Source organism: Temnothorax curvispinosus, unplaced genomic scaffold (genome assembly GCF_003070985.1).
Source record: "Temnothorax curvispinosus isolate PA1 unplaced genomic scaffold, ASM307098v1 QBEX01008326.1, whole genome shotgun sequence".
In the NCBI taxonomy this organism is placed as follows: Eukaryota; Metazoa; Arthropoda; class Insecta; order Hymenoptera; family Formicidae; genus Temnothorax; species Temnothorax curvispinosus.
In genome coordinates, this window is record NW_020218106.1 from 60,808 (window position 1) to 83,008 (window position 22,201).

The window sequence follows — 22,201 nt, forward strand, 5'->3', positions numbered from 1 at the left end:
TCAAACAAGGTTAGATGAGAAGCTTAATAGCACAGACAATCAAACAATAGAAGAGATATATGAAAATATCACAAACAGCATTAGGGGAGCGGCGAAGGAAGCACTCGGTACGACAAATAAGAAGGTCAGTAAAAAGATATGGTGGAATAAAATGGTGGGCCGGTATTGATGGGAGATCGGAGAAATTAGCGTAGTAGTGGAGCAGTCGTGGAGTAGCAGCCTAAGTGCTAGGCGTGTGCATGAACGAAAAGGATCCCGAGTTTGAGTCCCGGTCGGCTCCGTTAATTTTTTCCGTCGCTTACAACTTTTAATACTTTTTTTATAAGTAAACTAGAAATTAATAATGTTTTTTAACAGTAATATGTTTATTACAATGCTCCACAATAAATATTTGTACCAACAGAAAAAAATATTAAAATATGTTATTAAAACAAAACATTACATCTTTGAAAAAAGTCAATATTTGAATATTAGATGGAATATCATTTCATTGTATGATATAAGCAAAACGTACGTATAATTACTCATCAAGTGCGAGTGTTAATTCCTATACTGTTATTTGTTTAAATGACTAAACAGGCAAACACGATATTCTTAACTTTGACGTTCTGCGGAAGGATCCATACTACAATCCGCTAAACTAGGTTATACTAAGTTATACTTGATGCTAGGTTATACTAAGTTATACTTGATGCTAGGTTATACTAAGTTATACTTGATGCTAGGTTATGCTTGGTGCTTGGTCTGCATAGAAATGTGATGTAATTAAAAGTAAAAAAAAGTACAATAATAAAAATTTTCACACTTGTAAGTTATATTTGTGTAGAAAAATCAATATTTAATTAGTTAGGAATTTATTACATTGTATGATGAAACCAATACGAATAAAGTGCGTTTGTTTCTTCTGTAGTTTGTTCAAATGATTGAACAGGTAAACCAGGTTGTTCTCCACTTTGATGTTCTGCAGAAGGAGCCATAACATAACACGTTGAACTTGAAGTGCTTGGTCTGCATAGAAATGTGGTATAATTAAAAATTAAAAAGAAACAACTATTTAAAATGTTGTAAGTTACATTTATGTAGAAAAGTCAATATTTAACCAGTTGGATGTTATTACATTGTATAATAGAACCAATTCGAATGAAGTGCGCTTGTTCCTTCTGTCATTTGTTCAAATGATTGAACGAGTAAACCAGATGGTTCTCCACTTTGATGTTCTGCAGAAGGATCCATAATATAATCCGCTGAACTTGAAGTGCTCGGTCTGTATAGAAACGTGATGTGATTAAAAATAAAAAAGAGAGAGTAATTATATTTAAAATATGTCATACAGTTGTAAAAATACTTGTGCAGAAAAGTCAATATTTAACTATTTGGTTACCATTACATTTTACTATATAAGTAAAACGAATAATTACTCATCAAGAATTCCTGCATTTTCTTTAAATGATTGAACGGGTAAATCAAATGGTTCTCCATTTTGATGTTCTGCAGAAGGACCCATAATATAATCCATTGAACTTGAAGTGCTTGGTATGCATAAAAATGTGATATGTTTAAAAATAAATAGGAGAGAGTAATTATTTAAAATTGTTATAGTTGTAAGTTATATATTTGTGTAGAAAGGTCAATATTTACCTATTTGGAACCATTATATTGTATATAATATAAGTTATAATATTAAATATAAGATATAAAAACAAAACAAATAATTACTTATCAAGTGCGCTTGTTTCTTTTCTCGTTTGTTCAAAACATTGAACGGGTAATTCTTGACTTTGAAGTTCTGCAGTAGGATTCGTATCAAAACTTGTTGTAATTGATGTGCTTGGTCTGCAATGAAATACGGTACAATTAGAAATGGAAATATTTAAAATATTAACGTTGTAAATCATTTTTTTGAAGAGAAGAGTAAATATTTTAATAATATCATTCTATTGTATTAAAGCAAACAAATAATTACCCATCAAGTGTCGTTATTTCTTTTTTCGATTGTTCACATGATTGAAGAGTCAAATCAACTGTTTCCTGACTTTGACCTACTGCATTGGGATCCGTAATATAACACGGTGAACTTGAATTGTTTGGTCTGCATAGAAATGTTTTGTAACCAAAAATAGAAAAAAAGAGCAATTATTTAAAATGTCACAGTTATAAATTACATTTGTATAGAAAAGTCAATATTTAACTAGTTGAGTATCATTACATTGTATAATAAAACCAATATGAATAAAGTGCGCTCGTTCCATCTGTGACTTGTTCAAATGATTGAACGGGCCAATCAGGTAGTTCTAGATATTGACATTCTGCAGAAGGATTTGTATCATAACCCGTTGAACTTGAAATGCTTAGTCTGCATCAAAAAAGTGTAATTAGAAATGGAATTATTTAAAAGATTAACGTTATATTCTTTTGCAGAAGAGTAAATATTTTAATATTAAGGTATCATTATATTGCATAATGTAAACAAACAAATAATTACCCATCAGGTGCCCTTGTTTCGTTTCTCGATTGTTTACAAGATTGAAGAACCAAATCATCTATCTCCTGACTTTGACGTTCTGCATTGGGATCTATATTATAATTCGCTGTACTTGAAGTGCTCGGCCTGCATTGAAAAACGGTGCCATTAGAAACAGAATTATTCAAAATATTAACGTTATATAAATTACTCTCTTGCAAAAGAGTAAAAATTTAAATATTGAGATATCATTGTATTGTATGATATAAGAAAGACGAATAATTACTCATTAAGTGTGCCTGTTGTTTCTGTAGTTTCTTTAAATGGTTGAACGGGCAAGCTAGATATATCTTGACTTTGACGTTCTGCAGAATTATCCGTAATATAATCCATTACATTTGAAGTGCTTGGTCTGCATTAAAATACGGAGAAATTAGAAATAATTAGAAATTATTTGATACATTAACATTGTAAATTATTCTTTTGCAAAAGAGTAAATATTTAAATATCAAGATATTATTATATTGTATGATATAAGAAATACGAATAATTACTCATCAAGTGCGCCTGTTTTTTCTATCGCTTCTTTAAATGATTGAACAGGCAAACCAGGTGGTTCTTGTTCTTGACTTTGACGTAAAGAGATATTTTTTTCTGTAGAAGGATCCATAATATAACCCGTTGAACTTGAAGTGCTTGGTTTGCATTGAAATACGATGCAATTAGAAATGATATTATTTAAAATATTAACGTTATAAATTATTTGTTTCCAGAAGAGTATAAATATTTCAATAGTAAGATATCATTACATTGTATGATGTAAACAAAACAAATAATTACCCATCACATGTCCTTGTTTCTTTTTTCGATTGTTCACAAGATTGAAGAGCCAAATCAATTGTTTCTTGACTTTGACGTTCTGCATTCGGATCCATATCGGTACCAGTTGAACTTAAAGTGCTTGGTCTGCATTGAAAACGGTGCATTTAGAAACGGAATTGTGTAAAATATTAACGTTGTAAATCATTACTTTGCAAAAAAGTAAATATTTAAATATCAATATATCATTACATTGTATGATAAGAAAAACGAATAATTACTCATTAAGTGCGCCTGTTTTTTCTGTCATTTCTTTAAATGATTGAACGGGCAAACTAGATGTGTCTTGACTTTGACGTTCTGCAGAATTATCCATAATATAATCCACTAAAGTTGAAGTGCTTGGTCTGCATAGAAATGTGGTGTAATTAAAAATAGAAATAAGTAATAATTCTTAAAATACTAAACTGTACGTATTACTTAATGCTATTATATACTTAGGCCGGTATTCATAGTCGGATCTTAAACTTAAGACCGTCTTAAGTACGATCTTTAGATGTAATAAACAAATCACAGAGTATTAGCATCATAAGACATTATTTAAGACGGTCTTGAAATAAGATCCGACTACGAATACCGACCTAATTCACCGTAATGGAGTGAATTTTTGTAAGTAAGTGTGAGAAGGAAAGGAAGAAAGAGAAAGAGATAGAGAAAGAATTCTTTATATCTCTTTATATAGGGTTCGTGCTTAAATAGGATAATTATCTCGGCAAATAATTATACTAACGTAGTTTATTTCTTTGGTGACAATGCATCTACATTTAAACGGAAACACATTCGCTTACTTTCATAATATACATTATAGATATAATTTTTTTATTGCTATTTTTATACCTATTTTATTTTAATCCTGTAAGCTGCAAGTTTTTTATTTGTATATACTAAAGGGTTCTTCTCACAAATAAAGATTAATATTATTACTAGGAGAAAGTGGGGTAATAGTGCGCACCTAAGGTAAATCTGTTAATATAAAATGGCTTTACAATTAATTTAAATGCAGCTATAGAATCTTTATACGTTTATCTACAAGTATGTAACTCATATCTATACTATAATCTATACATCGCTGTACTATAATATAAAATTCTTACGGGTGGTGTGTGTTTGAACGTTATTAACTTAAGAACTATTGGACCAACTTTGAAAAAATTTATACCAATATGTTCCTTGAAATCTCAGGAGTACTATAGGGCAATTTAATTTGGCGGTTCTTTTTTAAAAAGTGATTTTTTTGAATTTATAGCATTTTTGTTAATTAGTATGTATGTATGTTTGCTTTTATATTTCAAAAAGTTTTAAAGAAAAAAATACTTAATTATAGTGTTTTTTAAATTTCATAATGTAAGCTAAATGCACTTGCAATTTATTTTAGTTGGTCTTTTTTTATTTTTAAAACTGATCGTTTTGAAATTAAATATCACTCATCTGTATATATAAGTGTCGAATGTCTGTCTGTCTGTCTTACTGCGAACTACTCATTCATTAATGGGTTTCTCGATTCTTTTGCAAAAAGTGTCAAAATTTTTTTAATTTTTTGGGGATGGCGGCGATGGGGTTCGATTTTTGTTTTACCGTTTTTCTTGACACCGGGGCCAAAATTTTTCTAATTTTTTGGGGATTGCAACGATGGGTTTAATTTCTTTAAGAGAAAGCTTTGTTTTTGTGAAAAACTTTAGCACCGGTCTCAAGAAATTAAACCCATTGTCGCAATCACCGAAAAATTAGAAAAATTTTAGAACCGGTTTCAAGAAAATTGGTTATTTAATGCGTCCTTTTGGATTATCCTCAACGGGTGGAATACATAGGTACACACATACAAACATACTCGGGAATGGCAACGATGGGTTAAATTATTTTCTAAACCGATTTTTTTGAAACCGGGGCCTAAATTTTTCTAATTTTTCGGAGACGGCGACAATAGGTTATATTTTTTTCTAAACCGATCAACAATACTCATCTTTTAATGATTTTCTATTAAAAAAAAATTTAGAGAAAATTTGAACTTATGTACTCGATATTTCACTTACCGATTACCGATTTTATCCCTTGGTTTTCAAGGGCGTTTTTTAAGTAAAAAATCGAGGTTCTGTGTACATCGCGGGCGAACAATCTCGAAATTCTCGAAAAAACGTCCAGGAAAACCAAGGGATGATGTCGCTGATTGGTAAGTGAAATATCGAAAAAGCGGAAATGACTCAATAGTGTGAAACTCGAGTTGAAAAAGACCGGTTACAACATGTTCAATCAAGGAAAACATTTATGCGGTCCGATTTGAAATTAGAGGCATTTAATTATGATTCAAATTACGAATATCAATTTCACCCGAGAGTAATAATTGGGAAAATGGATGCAATATGTGATCATTGTCAAGCAAAAAAGTTTAAAACTTAAGCACCTGGAATGTGTTGTTCAAGCGGAAAAGTTAAACTACCGCCTTTAAATCAACCATCCGACACACTCTTTATGTTTGTCCACAATAAGGATATTGAAACACAAATGAAGTCGTTTGAAGAAAAACGAGTAACCAGCTAGTTTGATAATAATTTTGTTGTTAAACATTTATTGAGCGATATTTAGAACGATGCAAAGTCGGGCAAAAATGAAAGTGGCGGGTAATAGTGTGCAGTTTGGAAATTGCCAAAATTTGTGTCTGCAGCGGATAAATTTTAAACATTTTTGTTTAAATCATTAGTTTTAAGAATAGTTAATGTGCGTGATAATAAATAATTAAAAATTAAACGCAAAACTTTAAAAACAAAAGGATATTAAAAAAAATTTTTTTTTAATCAAGTAGAATTGACTTATGACTTCAACGCACGATTAATTTGACATAAATATATATATATATAAATTCGAATATAAATAAACTATATATGCATGTATATAAAATCGAGATAAATAAAAGCCGCGCACTATTCCCTGATTTGTTATTCCGAGACAATTTTGTCAATTACTCGCGAACTGCAAATGAAATTATGAGACCAACGCGGCAAAAGGTTCCTAAGAGATCATATTTCACTATGTTATACCAATTACAGTAGCAAATAAAAATTGCCCACTTACAAGCTTAACTCCTGTTGCTTCAAAATTGTAAGAAAACGGGCGCATTTTTTTTTGCTTCCTCCGTTCAAATGAAGCTTTGAGCTGGGATAAAATGTATCTATACTATCTAGAATTGACGTAAGCTTTGAATTTTGTCACTCACGTGTCACCAGCTATCGTCGCAGTCTCAAGCTTGAGGTGCGCACTATTACCTACTGACGAGTCCTGTTTCCCTACTTTTCCCTGATCTCGAATTTCTGTAATATGCTAATGTCAAACAATTAATGTCTATAAACTGAATTAATGTCTGACTGAATTTGTAGTTAATAGATAAGTAAAACACGGTATATATGATATAAAATTAAGTTAGGGAGAAACACTATTTTAACGTAATTGATCTATTCTACCTTCAGTTGAGATGAAGAAATGTACATAAATACACGAATAATTATATTAGGCTACCAAAATCCTGTCCTGATTATAAAATGGCGTATCTCTCTAATTAAACTTATGATATTTTGTACGTTACAATGACGTTCCTTCTTAATTTGATTGTATATATTATATCGGTCGTGTTTCACTTAATTGCTTATTGTATATACGTCGCCTGAAACTCCTGAAAGAGACGTTTTTTTCCCAATATACATATAATTTTGTGAGTTTGCATTTAAACATAAGACGACGGATACATCTTATCACCAATTAAAACGGTCGATAATCATAGAATGTTTTCACGAAAAATTGTCAAAATAAATTAGGTTGCTGCAAATAATTTCAAGGATAACGAATAAAACATTAATACTACTATGCTGACATTTGCAGACCTACAACGTATATTCAAATATTATAAAAAACCGTTGATTGTTTGCTAATAAAAATTTTTATTAATCACTAATCATCTATATAATATGTGGAAGGCAGATTTCAGTTGTCCATATCATATAGATTTTATTAAATAGAGTTATTTAATTTGAATACCTATAAAAACTAAGTATAAATCACATATTTTATATATCTGCTCCGAATTTTAATACTATAATGTCAAATATATAAATATTTAATCTAAATTTTTGAATTGTATATATCTATAATGTAAAAGAACGTGAAAATAAGCGACTCATATTTATTTAAATTATGCGAAATAATTGAAATACTATATTATTATTACGATTTGAGAAGCACATTTATGATCGAAATTGCAAATAAGTGTTACATGGGTGCCCCTATGAAAACTTTTATTCGCTTAATTTTTTCAGCTATTAATTGTTTATCATTATATTTATTTTATAGTCTTTAGTATTTTAATAATTTTTTGAACGTGTACTTACTCATCTAGACTCAGGATTCTTGTGGAATGTCTTCTTAAATGTTTTCGTAAACGAGCATTATTTGTTAAAAAAGATATTGTTTTACTACAATCATTACATTTTGCCTTATATCTCGGTAACTCCGAGTAATATTGTCTCAAGTCGTCAGATAATGTAAAAGTGTCATTATTGAGAAATATTTCATGTCTATTTAAATGTTTTATCATTATTCCTGTGCTGTTTGATGGATGAGGCATATGAATTTCTATTTTACAAATTGCGCACTTTACCAGCGAAGGTTTCAATTCCTCGAAATAATTCCACAACTTGTTGCGTTTTCTTTTCGGTGCCATTATAACCGTCCTGTAATACAGATTTTCTGATATATACAAAATGTGATACAGTGGGCGCCTTAAAAAGTGCTTGTAGACTTTCTCACAAAAGTCAAATAGAGGTATAGTTTTTTTAAATTAGAGTGTATGTTTATACATACAAAAAAATAATTATTCGACAGCCAAGAAAAGCACTTTACTTATTTTATTATACTTCTTTTAAATAAGTTTTCTTATAACAATAGTATCTTGTGTGGCAAGTGTGGAAAACAACGAATTACGTCGCGCGTGAAGTTGCCGCATGGGCCGAAGGCTTATGGTGAATTCACACGAGTACAAGTGTGAATGCACCATAAGCTGAGGCAAATGCGACAACTTCACGCGCGACGTAGTTTGTTGTTTTCCGCAAATGTCACACACAATATTTTTTGTAATGCCTGTCGGAAAGTTCGATTTGAGATTAAAGAATTAATTGAAATTAAATTCAAATAAGAAATAGTATTTGGCGTTATATTTATTCATCGCTAAAATAAAATGTGATATTTGAACAATTATTAAAATATTAAGCGTAATGTTTTTTGAAGATGTTTGCAAAGATGGTTCAGAATTTTGATTAAGAATTTTCATTATTTGATTGCAGTGCATTTATATTCACTTTGCAGAAACTTTGTGAGCTTCTTATTATTTTTTATGTTGACAGAATTGATGTTGAAGTAGCAGGAATATTGGAGTTCCTTACATTAACGAAATGGGTGATTTTCTCACATATCCGTCGTTTGTTGTTTACTGAACCCTCTATATAACTTTCGGCGATCTGATTAGACTTCCATCCCCCGTGACATTTCAATGTATTGTAATGTCGGCTCCAGCATCAGCATCAAGTAAAGTTGCTGAAGTTCGTCGGAAAGTGTGACCAGTATAATTTTCGGGATCTGGTAAATTTAAATACTTGGCGATTTCTTTTGGCATGCCCCCGAATTTGTTAATTTCAATCGGTTGTTGGGTACATTTCCCATTTTGATAATTAAAAAAAAAACCAGTTAGATTTTGAGTTGGCTGGACGTAAAACTATATATATATATATATATTTTTTTTTTTAATTTCGTGGAATGCGCCGTTGATTGTGAATGATCGTTTAATATGCGTTTTAGTATTTGGGAAGCTCACGAGGATCGTCGATAAGTCATAATTTTTTACATCATTGATTGTAATATTGCAAAGTTCTTCTCTCCTACATGCGCCAGTTATTCCGAGAAGCAGAGCAGCTTGTAATTACCATGGCAATGAATTTTTTTGTAAATTTAAGTGTCTAAATTTTGATTTTTACCTTTGTTGCTAAATATTTATTATCCGGGGCTTTATTTATAAATTTTTCAATTTTATCCGATGTGATAACTTTTGATTTTTTGCGGACAAATTCGGTTAATTTTGCCGGTCTTTTCAAGATTGCATTGAGTTTCGCATAATTTTCTATATTGACGTTCTGATGTATATTCAAAGTACTTTTTAGCATCGAGTAGTGAGACTAAAGGGTTGTTGGTTTCGCATTTTTTGACAATTCATCACAATATGCCATTAAGACATTTTCCGAAAATAAGGTTGTATTTTTAGATGCTCTCCATTCCATAAAATTTTCATAAATACTCATATATTTATCTTTTGATTTCTTCGGTAGTAAATTCTCTGTAGCAGATCCAGCTGCTTTCCACCGGCGTGGACGGTTTTGGACAATAATTGTTTTCTTTATTTATTTTATTCTTCTTGAATGATGACGGTTGTAACGAATTGACGTTTTGTCTCACGGAAATTTTTAAAATAAAAACTATCAACCGTGAAAAAAAGGAAGTTTTTTTACACATTAGTGCGGTAAAGTAAGTTATAAAGGTGCTTTTTTCGTACTAGTGCGATAAAGTAAGGCATATATTGAATTGTTGAGAAATAAGCCACTTTTCGCACGTTAAACAGCAATCGAAAATCGAACTTTCGCGACAGGCATTACAAAAAGAATATTTTTTTACTAATAGTTTTCAAACCTTTATGTCTATTACTTTATACATAAGGTTTTATGTATCCTGCAAATCTACCATAAAATCATAGTAAAAATTACATTTACTTAAAACAATATTCTTAACTTGTGTCAAGATATTTGATAACTATTAGTAAGAAAATATTCTTGGTTGTGAGAAAACTTGCTTAAAAAAAGTATAATAAAATAAGTATAGTATATTGTGCACCAAGGGGCGAAAGTAGCGTTTTTCCGCCATTCTTAGCTGTTTAGCGGGACAAAAGTGATCACTTTCCGCCCTAGGAAGGAAAGTGTTACTTTTCGTCCCGCTAATGCCGTCCTGGCGTGAAATTAGTCACTTTTGCCCCTCTCTACAGGCATGGAAAGTTGAACTTTCTGTGAAGGTGTTGTGAAAAAGTGCTTTTCTTGTGGATGTAGAATGATTATTTTTCTGTGTATATGGATATATATAATTTAAATTTTTTAAATTACCAGATCCGTATAGATATACAAAAGCTACATTTTTCTAAAAAGGGTAAATAACGCCAATAACCAAATATCCGTGGCACCGTGCTCTATACAAACTCATTACTAAAAAAAAATCTTGAAATAATATTTGATGTTATAATTTCATTTGTATTTTTTACTATAAAAACAATAATATCAGAATTTTTGCACCAAGTAAATATGATAAATTAGTAACATCTGATGTTTTTTTAAACTATTTATAATAATACCCCAAAGTTTGCATCAAGTGAATAGGATAAATTAGTAGTAACATCTGATTTTCTTAATAATGTTTTTTTATTATAGTTGTTGGGAACGTGTTCTTTTTTAGATCTTTATAATATTTGTTGTGTACGCATTCTTTTTTAGATAGGGGAACGTGGGGCAAAACGGGGTACCCCCTTTATTTTCCCCCCCACTTGGCGCTATCCATCGGATTTTTTTGAAATTTTATTATTCGATAATGAGCCATTGTTTTGACAGTCACTGGCTTTATTGTGATGCGTAGTTCCATCATTTTCACAAGTCGTGTCCAGTTTGAACACCGTATTAGAATATTGCGACATCATATTTGCTGTTTCAACTAAAAACGTGAGTAAGTATTATTTTGAACTCTTACAATTCTTTGAGATTCGGTCAATTAATTCCCGAAGAATTGGAAAAAATTTGGTACCGGCTTCCAAAAAAATCGGTAACAAAAAATTATACACTTTATAGCATTCCCCAGAAAATTCTACCCCTGTTTCATAAGTAATTCTTTGAGATTTGGTCAATTATTTCCCGAAAAATTAGAAAAATTAGAAAAACCGGTTTCTAGAAAATCGGTAACAAAAAACTATACACATCATGGCACTCCCAGGAAAATTCAACCCCTATTTCATATACTTTTGGTAAAAATTCTGTCCACTAACCAATGAGTAGTTTGCGGTCAGACAAACAGACAGACAGACAGACAGAAGACGGTACTTATATAATAGATGAAACCTAAATGTTGCTTCGGGACAAAACGGGGTGGGGATAACTACCCTCAGTACCGGGGTACGACTTAGGAAGGATCCAGCAATAGCGAAGTTGTTAAAGATGACCAGTGCCTTTCTACTGCCGTGATTATTCCGACGAAGGCTGGATTCGTTGCGCCGCTTGTGCGCGATGGGCACATAACTCATGCGCAAGAATTGACGATGAAGACATTGTTTATGTCTGTGTTTTGTGTGAAAATAAATAATTATGGAATATATACGTTTGTCTCAACTAACAATAAACATTTTGTTCCTTTACTTGGACGGTTCAATTTTGAAATGAAATATTTAGAACGAGTAAATAGAGGTATCCCATTTTACCCCGCCATTTTATGGGGCAAAATGGGGCAAAAGACAATTTTTCAAAGATTGCTTTCTGAAACAATCATTCGTACATGTTTGTTAGTTTCAACCATTGTCATATGTAAAGAAGGGTTCAATGAAGGGATCCGTGCAGAAAAAAATAGATGTTTTTTTATATTTAATAATTATTTTATGTGGTTAAACATTAAGTACCCCGTTTTGCTCCATCTTCCTCTAATAATAAAGAAACTATAATAAAGAAACATTATTTAAAAAATTAAATGTTACTAATTTATCTTATTCACTTGATGCAAATTTTGGGGTATAATTGTTTTTGTAACAAGAAAAACAATTAAAATTATATGACAAAATTAAATAAAAAATTTTTTCAATAAAGATTGTGTATGGAGCACGTATACCTGGCGCATTTTATTAACTTTAAAAAAAAAAGTATGTTTTGTACGGATATTTCTTCTTTTTTTATAATTACTCCATGAAAATATAAAACTTTTGATATATTAATTTGCAAATAAAAAACGTGGACAATAAGAAAGCAAAGGTATTGTTCTGCAGTATTTTAACGTTCTGCAGAAGGATTTGTATCACAACACGTTGAACTTAAAATGCTTGCTCTGCATCGAAATGTGTTAAATTAGAAATGGAAATAATGGAATTATATAAAATATTAACCTTATAAATTATTCTTTGCAGAAAAGTAAATATTTTAATAATAAGATATTACTATGTTGTGTGATACAATTAAGCAAAACAAATAATTACCCATCACATGCCCTTGTTTCTTTTCTCGATTGTTCACATGTTTGAGGATCCAAATCAACTGTTTCCTGACTGTGACATTCTGCGGTAGAATTCGTATTATAACCCGTTGAAATTGAAGTGCTTGATCTGCATTGAAATACACGGTGTAATATTAGAAATAAAATTATTTAATATATTAATATTATAAATTATTCTTTTTGCAGAAGAGTAAGTATTTCAATATTAAGATATCATTATATTGTATAATATAAACATAACAAATAATTACCTAACACGTGCTTTTGTTTCTTTTTTCAATTGCTCACATGATTGAAGAGCCAAATCAACTGTTTCCTGATTTTGATGTTCTGCATTGGGATCTATATCGTAACTCGTTGAACTTGAAGGTTTTGGCCTGTATTGAAAAACGGTGCCATTAGAAACGGAATTATTCAAAATATTAACGTTATATAAATTACTGTTGCAAAAGAGTAAAAATTTAAATATTGAGATATCATTGTATTGCATGATATAAGAAAGGCGAATAATTACTCATTAAGTGTGCCTGTTGTTTCTGTAGTTTCTTTAAATGGTTGAACGGGCAAGTCAGATGTATCTTGACTTTGACGTTTTGCAGAATTATCCGTAATATAATCCACTACAGTTGAAGTGCTTGGTCTGCATTAAAATACGGAGCAATTAGAAATGATTAGGGATTATTTGAAACATTAACATTGTAAATTATTCTTTTGCAAAAGAGTAAATATTTAAATATTAAGATATCATTATATTGTATGATATAAGCAATACGAATAATTACTCATCAAGTTCGCTTGTTTTTTCTATCGCTTCTTTAAATGATTGAACAGGCAAACCAGGTGGTTCTTGTTTTTGACTTTGACGTAAATGGTTGTTCTCTGTCGTCGGAGCAGAGTGTATTGTTTTAAGCCGACTAACTTTGGCTAGGGCGTCCTTGGAGATGAATCTCCCGCAGAGCACGGATGTTATTACCGGAAAACGATTCTGCCGGTTTTGATGTTGCAGAATTACATTTTTTTCTGTAGAAGGATCCATAATATAACCCGTTGAACTTGAAGTGCTTGGTCTGCATTGAAATACGGTGCAATTAAAAATAATGTTATTTAAAATATTAAGGTTATAAATTATTTATTTGCAGAAGAGTATAAATATTTCAATAGTAAGATATCATTACATTGTATGATGTATACAAAACAAATAATTACCCATCACATGTCCTTGTTTCTTTTCTCGATTGTTCACAAGATTGAAGAGCCAAATCAACTGTTTCTTGAGTTTGACGTTCTGCATTCGGATCCATATCGGTACCTGTTGAACTTGAAGTGCTTGGTCTGCATTTAGAAACGGAATTGTGTAAAATATTAACATTGTAAAGCATTACTTTGCAAAAGAGTAAATATTTAAATATCAATATTGCATTACATTGTATGATAAGAAAAACGAATAATTACTCATTAAGTGCGCCTGTTTTTTTTGTCGTTTCCTTAAATGATTGAACGGGCAAACTAGATGTGTCTTGACTTTGACGTTCTGCAGAATTATCCATAATATAATCCACTAAAGTTGAAGTGCTTGGTCTGCATAGAAATGTAGTGTAATTAAAAATAGAAATAAGTAATAATTCTTAACATACTATATAAATTGTACGTATTACTTAATCCTACTATATACTTAGGTCTTGAAATAAGATCCGGCTATAAATACTGGCCTTATTCACCGTAATGGAGTGAAGTTTTGTAAGTAAGTATGAGAAGGAAAAAAAGAAAGAGAAAGAGATAGAGAAAGAATTCTTTATATCTCTTTATATAGGGTTTTAATTCGTGCTTAAATAGGATGATTATCACGGCAAATAATTATACTAACGTGGTTGATTTCTTTGGTGACAATGCATCTACCTTTAAACAGAAACTCATTCGCTTACTTTCATAACATACATTATGGATACCTATTATTCTTTTATTACTCTTTTTATACCTACTTTATTTTAATTCTGTAAACTGCAGGTTTCTCATTTGTATATACTAAAGAGTTTTTCTCACAAATACAGATTATTATTATTACTAGGGGAAAGTGGGGTAATAGTGCGCACCTAAGTTAAATCTGTTAATATGAAATGGTTTTTATAAACCGATATTTCTTCTTTTGCTTCCTCATAGAGGAAGCTTTGTGATAGTAAAAAAAAATTTTTTTAGATTTTGATGGAAATAGGTTTAGAATGTTCCAAAATGTCGAGAAATCATATTAGTAGAAAATGTTCGGAAGTATGTATGTGTGGCGTGTGTGTGTGTGTGTGTGTGTGTGTACGGATTTTTTGTACACGCATTTACTTCTACAATTTTTTAGATACCGGGTTGAATTTTGGTACACAAATAGAGTATCATAGAAAATATGTTCTCCTCTAGTTTTATTAAAATCTGTCGACCGGTATGGATTTTAAGGAAATTTTTATTTTTTTAAATTTTTAAATATTAACGTTATAAATTATTCATATGTAGAAAAGTATAAATATTTCAATAGTAAGATATCATTATATTGTATGTTGTAGACAAAACAAATAATTACCCATCACATGCCCTTGTTTCCTTTCTCGATTGTTCATATGTTTGAGGATCTAAATCAACTGTTTTCTGACTTTGACATTTTGAGGTAGGATTTGTATTATAACCCGTTGAAATTGAAGTGTTTGATCTGCATTAAAATGCAGAATAATTAAAAATGGAAAATATGTAAATGGAATTCTTTAAAACATTAACGTAAATTATTCTTTTGCAAAAGAGTAAATATTTAAATATCAAGATATCATTATATTGTATGTAGAATGACACATCGAATTGACGTCTATAACTGACGTCGAAATTATCGATATTATATCATATCGAAATAATACTCAAAATTTGAAGCTTATTTCGATGTGTGTGTGTGTGTTTGTGCTTTATAACATTTTTTAAAAGAAGAGATTATTTGTGACACACATTCATCGCGCCAGACTTTAAACATCAGGCAAATTCTACACCTTCTATTAAGACATCGATATTTCATCATTTTGATATCGATTCGAAGCTATTTGCCTGTCAAATATAATAACATTGCTATTATATGTATAGAATGCAATATGAATAAAAAATTATATTGTATTGGCAGACATGGATAATGTAAACATGTAAAGATTTTATGATTTGAGCATAAAATTAATTCTTTTATGCTTTCATTTCCATTAAATAAGTACTTTATAACTGTAAAAGTCAAAACAAAATTCCTGTTAGTAATTTGACAATTGTTTTAAAAATTGAAACTACATTCGCTTCTTTATTAAACTAGAAGTTAAATTAAGCAACTAATTAAATATTAATATGAAATGTTAATACAATAAGATATTTGTATTTACATTTATCTACATAGTATATACATAGAAATAAATAGTTATTGGTTGCAACTTTTAATTGTATTTATATTTTAATAAAAAATGAGACATATAAATCTTTTTTGCACTGTATGTCGAATTAAAATTATATTTCTAAAGTTTTGCTTCTCATGTTATAAAATTTTCAATATTTAATATTGATCATCAAATGTTCAATAATATTTGATAAAATATTGAAGACTAGATTTGTAATGTCATAGTTATTTAATTTTATTAGTGTATATTTAATTAATGTAAATTAATTTTATATATAAACCAATTTTTAGAAATGCATTGTTTGAATTGCATATATTCATTTACTAACGGAAGAACAACAAAAAATATAATTTTCAATATATTTTACGAATATACTATTGAACAATAAGTAGTGGAATGTGAATATATTCATTTATTTGTATAATACAAAAAAAAGTTTATATGTTTTCTTGTTTCTGATAATCTACTTCAATGTAGGGCCAATTTCATAGTCTTCGATTAACTTGATCTTCCGATTAAAACGTACTCTTCAATCGGAGACGATGAAAGAGGCCCATAGCTGTAGAAAATAATATTTAATAGCTAGTGAGAAAATAATATTTAATATCGAGTCAAAATTGATTTATTCTGAGTAAAAAAGTCATCGAAAGTTGTGACATAAATCAATCAAAATCGATGAATATTTCAATTATTTTTCAATATATGTTTTCGACGTCAATTAGACGTTGATAGGTTGCTGGGTTTATGATCAAAATTGCAAGTAAATATTATATGGATGCTCTGATAAAACTTTTTTCCGTTCAATTTTTTTTAGCTATTGATTGTTTCATCATTACATTCATTTTATAATTATTAGTAATTTAATAATTTTTTGAATGTATAATACACTTACTCATCTCGACTCTGAATTCTTGTGGAATGTCTTTCTAAATGTTGTCGTAAAGGTGCTGTATTTGTTAAGAAAGACAATGTTTTGCAACAATCTTTACATTTTGCTTTATGCCCCGGTAACTCCGAGTAATATTGCCTTAAGTCATCAGGTAGTTTGAAAGTGTCATCATTGAGAGATATTCCATGTCTTTTTAATAAGTGTACTCTTATTATTTTTGTGCGCATTGTTGGATTAGGTGTCTTAATTTCTTTTTTACAGATCGTGCACTTTACCAGCGAAAGTTTCAATTCCTTGAAATAATTCCACAACTTTCTGCGTCTTCCTTTTGGTGCCGTCCTGTAATACAGATTGTCTGATACTACATGTGATACAGTTATCGCCTCAATAAGCAAAAAAAGGCATGGTTTATTTAGTGGAATGCACGTTTATGTGGATAGTTCAAATTTACCACATCGCGTACAAATCTTCAAACTTACTTTTATTCTAAGAAAGATAAAAAACGCGCCAAGTGTACGTGTTTTATACAAAATTTTTATTAAAAAATATTTTTATTAAAAAATATTTATTGTGTATCTGTTCTAAAAAAGAATATACACAACAAGTATAATAATAAAACATAATTAAGAAAATCAGATGTTACTAATTGATCATATTTACTTGATGTAAATCTTCCGGTATTATTGTTTTCGTAGCAAGAAATACAAATAAAATAATATGACCAAATTATATCAAAATCTTTTTCAATAAAGATTTTGTATAGAACATACATACTTGGCGCGTTTGTTTAACTTTCTTTTTGTAAGTATGTTTATTTATACGGATACAACGCCTTTTTACAAGTACACAAAAACTATAGAAATATAAAATTTTGATATTTTGCAAATAAAATAGACGTGGACAATACAAAAGCAACGGTACTGCAGTGTTTTGACGTTCTGCAGAAGGATTCGTATATATCATAACCCGTTGGCTTGCATCGAAATGTAGTGCAATTAGAAATGGAATTATATAAAATATTAACGTTATAAATCATTCTTTTGCAGAAGAATAAATATTTCAATAGTAAGATATCATTGTCTGATATAAACAATACAGCAAAACAAATAATTACTGATTAATTACGCTTGTTTTTTCTGTTGTTTCTTTAAGTAATTGAACGGGCAAATTAGATGTATCTTGACTTTGACGTTACTAATGTTGAAGAAAAAATAGTTCAGTTTACTAAAGTTGAAGAAAAAATATGTAGTGTGCAAAAAATATTATTAAACTACTAAATAATTTATTTTTGTTATTGCGATAAATATTACCACATGCCTCAGTGGTCGAATTGGTACGACACCCTTCACGGAATGAGAGAAGTTCCAGGTTCGAATCCTGGCTGAGGTAATATTTTTTGCAATAATTTCTTTATAGTTTTTAGATAATTAAATCGCGTCAATTTAATTTCGGGGAAAGAAGGGTTTGTAATGTTCTAATGTTCCAATGATAGCTGTGTTTCAAGTCCGACAAAAAATCGGCGCGCAGTTTATTAAGTTGGAATATATACAGGGTGTCAATTTGAAAACTTTCAGTCGAAATATCTCGAGAATTAGTAACGATATCAAAACACGATTTGGAGAGAATGTAGGGGAGCAAGGGGGACATACTTTGATTAAAAAAAATTTGACCTTGGGTGGAGACATCAAAGTCAAATAAAGGTCTACTTAATTTTTATAAGTAATTTTAAAGTATTTCTATAAGTTTAGTAGAGAAGCTGCAGCTGCAAAAGGTGTCTCATAACATATACAAAAACAATAATACTGTGAGCCTGCATTTGGTCATTTGACCTTCGAAGATTTTTGATCATAGCGCGTTGAGCTCATAATGAGAAGGGTTACAAACGTAGATGTTTAAAAAATTATGTGTCCATTTAAAAAAATTAAGTTGACCTTTATTTGACCACGACGCTTCCATCCAAGGTCAAACTTTTTTAATCAAAGTATGTCCTCCTTGCTACCCTATATTCTTTCCAAAACGTGTTTTGGTATCTTTACTAGTTACCGAGATATTCTGACTGTAAGTTTTCAAATTGACACCCTGTATATGTGTTATATGTATACACTGTAATTTATTAATTTTTATATTTGCGCACCATGTACTTTTATTCGCTCAATTTTCTTCAGCTATTAATTGTTTTATCATTACATTTATTTTATAATTTTTAATAATTTATTATTTTTTTGAATGTGTACTTACTCATCTTGACTCTGGATTTTTGTAGAATGTCTTATTAAATGTTCTCGTAAATATACCATACTTGTTAAGAAAGTAAATGTTTTGCCACAATCTTTACATTTTGCCTTATATTCCGGTAACTCCGAGTAATATTGTTTTAAGACATCAGGTAGTATGTAAGTGTCATTATCGACAGATATTCCATGTTTAATTAATAAGTGTTCTCTGAATATTTGTACGCTGTTTGAATAATGTATCTTAATTTCTTCTTTACAGATCGTGCACTTTACCAGCGAAGGATTATTCAGTTCCTCGAAATAATTCCAAAACTTGCTGCGTTTTCTTCCCCATGTCATTGTAACCGTCCTGTAACACAGATTGTCTGATAAATGTGATGCAATTAGCGCTTTAAAAAGCGCTTGTAAAATTTCTCACAAAGGTAACAAAAAAGATATGGTTTTTTTATTGGGACGCATGTTTATATGGATATATAGTTTGAATTTACATAATTACCAGATTGCGTATAGATTTACAAAAGTTACATTTTACTGAAAAGGTAAATAACGCCAATAACCAAATATATATGTCCGTGCTCTATACAATTTTATTATTGAAGAAATTTTGATATAATATTTTATGTTATAACTTTATTTGTATTTTTTACTGTAAAAACAATAAAAATTTGCATCAAGTGAATAGAATAAATTATAATAGTAACATCAGATTTTCTTAGTGAGGTTCTTTTATTACAGTTGTTGAATACGTGTTTTCTTTTTTTAGATCTTTATTATATATTTGTTATGTACTTGTTCTTTTTCAGATAATAATAAAGGAACTATAATAAAGAAACATTATTTAAAAAATAAAAATTTATTAATTTATCTTATCTACTTGATGCAAACTTTGGGGTGCCATTGTTTTTGTAGCAAGAAAAACAATTAAAATTATATAACAAAATTAGATCAATATTTTTTTCAATACTGATTGTGTATGGAGCACGTATACCTGGCGCATTTTATTAACTTTAAAAAAAAAAAGTATGTTTTGTACGGATATCACTCCTTTTTTTTACAATTACATGGGAATCATGAAAATATAAAACTTTTGATACATTAATTTGCAAATAAAAAACGTGGACAATAAGAAAGCAAAGGTATTTTTCTGCAGCATTTTAACGTTCTGCAGAAGGATTTGTATCATAACACGTTGAACTTGAAATGCTCTGCATCGAATTGTGTTGAATTATAAATGGAATTATATAAAACTAGGTTTTTTGCCCGCGCGAAGCGCAGGTTATAATTAACCATATAAAATATTCTTTGCAGAAAAGTAAATATTTCAATAATAAGATATCATTATATTGTGTGATACAAGCAAAACAAATAATTACCCATCACATGCCCTTGTTTCTTTTCTCGATTGTTTACATGTTTGAGAATCCAAATCAACTGTTTCCTGACTGTGACATTCTGCGGTAGAATTTGTATTATAACCCGTTGAAATTGAAGTGCTTGATCTGCATTGAAATACGGTGCAATTAAAAATAGAAAATATGTAAATGGAAATTATTTAAAATATTAACGTTCTAAATCATTACTTTGCAAAAGAGTAAATATTTAAATATTAATATATTATTATATTGTATGATATAAGCAAAACTAATAGCTACTCATTAAGTGCGCCTTTAAATAATTGAATGGGCAAACTAGATGTATCTTGATTTTGGCGTTCTGCAAGAGGATCCATTCTATAATCCGCTAAACTTGAAGTGCTTGATCTGTGTAGAAATGTGGTGTGATTAAAAATAAAGAGAAAAGAATATACTCAAAAGCTATATAGTTATTTAAAATGTTTGTTGTAAAATGTACTTGTGCAGAAAAGTCAATATTAAACAATTTGAATACTATTAAATTATATAAGCAAAACAAATAATTACTTCTCAAGTATTCCTGCATTTTCTGCCGTTTCTTTAAATGATTGAACGGACAAACCAGGTGATTCTTGGCTTTGACATTCTACAGTAGGTCTCGTATCAAATCCCATTGTAATTGAAGTTCTTGGTCTGCTCATTGAAATGGTGCAATTAGAAATAGAATTATTTAAAATATTGGCGTTATGTATTTATGCAAAGAGATCAATATTTAACTATTTGGGTACTGTTACATTGTATAATATGAAGAAAACGAATAGCTACCTTTCAATTGTGTCCAATGCTATTCTTATTTGTTCAGATAACAGAATGGGCAAACCAGGTGATTCTTGGCTTTGACATTCTGTAGAAGGATTTGTATCATGACCCGTTAAACTTGAAATGCTTGGTCTGCATCGAAATGATGCAATTAGAAATAGAATTATTTAAAATATTAACCTTATAAATTATTCTTTTGAAGAAGAGTAAATATTTCAATAATAAGATTGTATTATATTGTATAATATAAACGAAATAAATAATTACCCATCACGTGCCCTTGTTTCTTTTCTCAATTGTTCACATGTTTGAAGAGCCAAATCAACTGTTTCCTGACTTTGACATTCTGCAGTATGATTCGTATTATAACCAGTTGAAATTGAAGAGCTTGATCTGAATTAAAATACGGAACAATTAGAAATCGAATTATTTAAAATAAAGTTGTTAATTAATTTTTTGCAAAAAGTAAATATTTAAGTATCAAGATATCATTATGTTGTATAATATAAGCAAAAGAAATAATTACTCATTAAGTGCGCCTGTTTTTTCTGTCGTTTCTTTAAATGCTTGAACGGGCAAACCAGATGTATGTTGACTTTGACGTTCTACAGAAGAATCCATAACACATGTCGAAGTTGAAGTGCTTGGACTGCATAGAAATGTGGCGTAATTAAAAATAGAAAAAGTAATAATTATTAAAATACTACAACTGTACGTAGTACTGCTATTATGTACTTGTTGATGATAAACCGTCATAAAGTGAAGTTTTGTGAGTGAGAAAGGAAAGGAGGAAGATAGATAGGAGAGGGAGAGGGAAAGGAGGGAAGGAGGAAAGAGAGAGAGAGGGAGAGGGA

The 22,201-nt window shown here is 29.9% G+C and overlaps 1 protein-coding gene across 15 annotated transcripts in view; it reads right to left on the reverse strand.

The window, feature by feature from the left end:
* Positions 1–790: 790 nt before the first annotated feature.
* Positions 791–22,201, reverse strand: part of LOC112457809 — a 34,344-nt gene continuing 12,933 nt past the window's right edge. For 2 of the 15 annotated variants that reach the window (XM_025021063.1, XM_025021068.1), the window contains 27 exons: positions 21,874–21,996; positions 21,615–21,740; positions 21,354–21,479; positions 21,096–21,221; positions 20,829–20,936; positions 20,550–20,675; positions 19,181–19,525; positions 16,946–17,281; positions 15,219–15,344; positions 14,108–14,233; positions 13,862–13,987; positions 13,438–13,722; positions 13,170–13,295; positions 12,907–13,032; positions 12,639–12,764; positions 7,714–8,055; positions 3,562–3,687; positions 3,302–3,427; positions 3,016–3,162; positions 2,748–2,873; positions 2,483–2,608; positions 2,207–2,353; positions 1,964–2,089; positions 1,717–1,833; positions 1,419–1,529; positions 1,118–1,264; positions 791–1,008 (listed from right to left, as the gene is read on the reverse strand). In XM_025021063.1, the coding sequence (XP_024876831.1) occupies positions 858–1,008; positions 1,118–1,264; positions 1,419–1,529; positions 1,717–1,833; positions 1,964–2,089; positions 2,207–2,353; positions 2,483–2,608; positions 2,748–2,873; positions 3,016–3,162; positions 3,302–3,427; positions 3,562–3,687; positions 7,714–8,055; positions 12,639–12,764; positions 12,907–13,032; positions 13,170–13,295; positions 13,438–13,722; positions 13,862–13,987; positions 14,108–14,233; positions 15,219–15,344; positions 16,946–17,281; positions 19,181–19,525; positions 20,550–20,675; positions 20,829–20,936; positions 21,096–21,221; positions 21,354–21,479; positions 21,615–21,740; positions 21,874–21,996 (4,249 nt within the window). In that variant the 3' untranslated portion in view covers positions 791–857. Of the gene's footprint in view, positions 1,009–1,100; positions 1,265–1,418; positions 1,639–1,716; positions 1,834–1,963; positions 2,090–2,206; positions 2,354–2,482; positions 2,609–2,747; positions 2,874–3,015; positions 3,163–3,301; positions 3,428–3,561; positions 3,688–7,713; positions 8,056–12,638; positions 12,765–12,906; positions 13,033–13,169; positions 13,296–13,437; positions 13,723–13,861; positions 13,988–14,107; positions 14,234–15,218; positions 15,345–16,945; positions 17,282–19,180; positions 19,526–20,549; positions 20,676–20,828; positions 20,937–21,095; positions 21,222–21,353; positions 21,480–21,614; positions 21,741–21,873; positions 21,997–22,201 lie in introns of those variants that run through there. The other 13 variants (XM_025021065.1, XM_025021064.1, XM_025021071.1 and 10 more) reach the window with 13 other exon arrangements.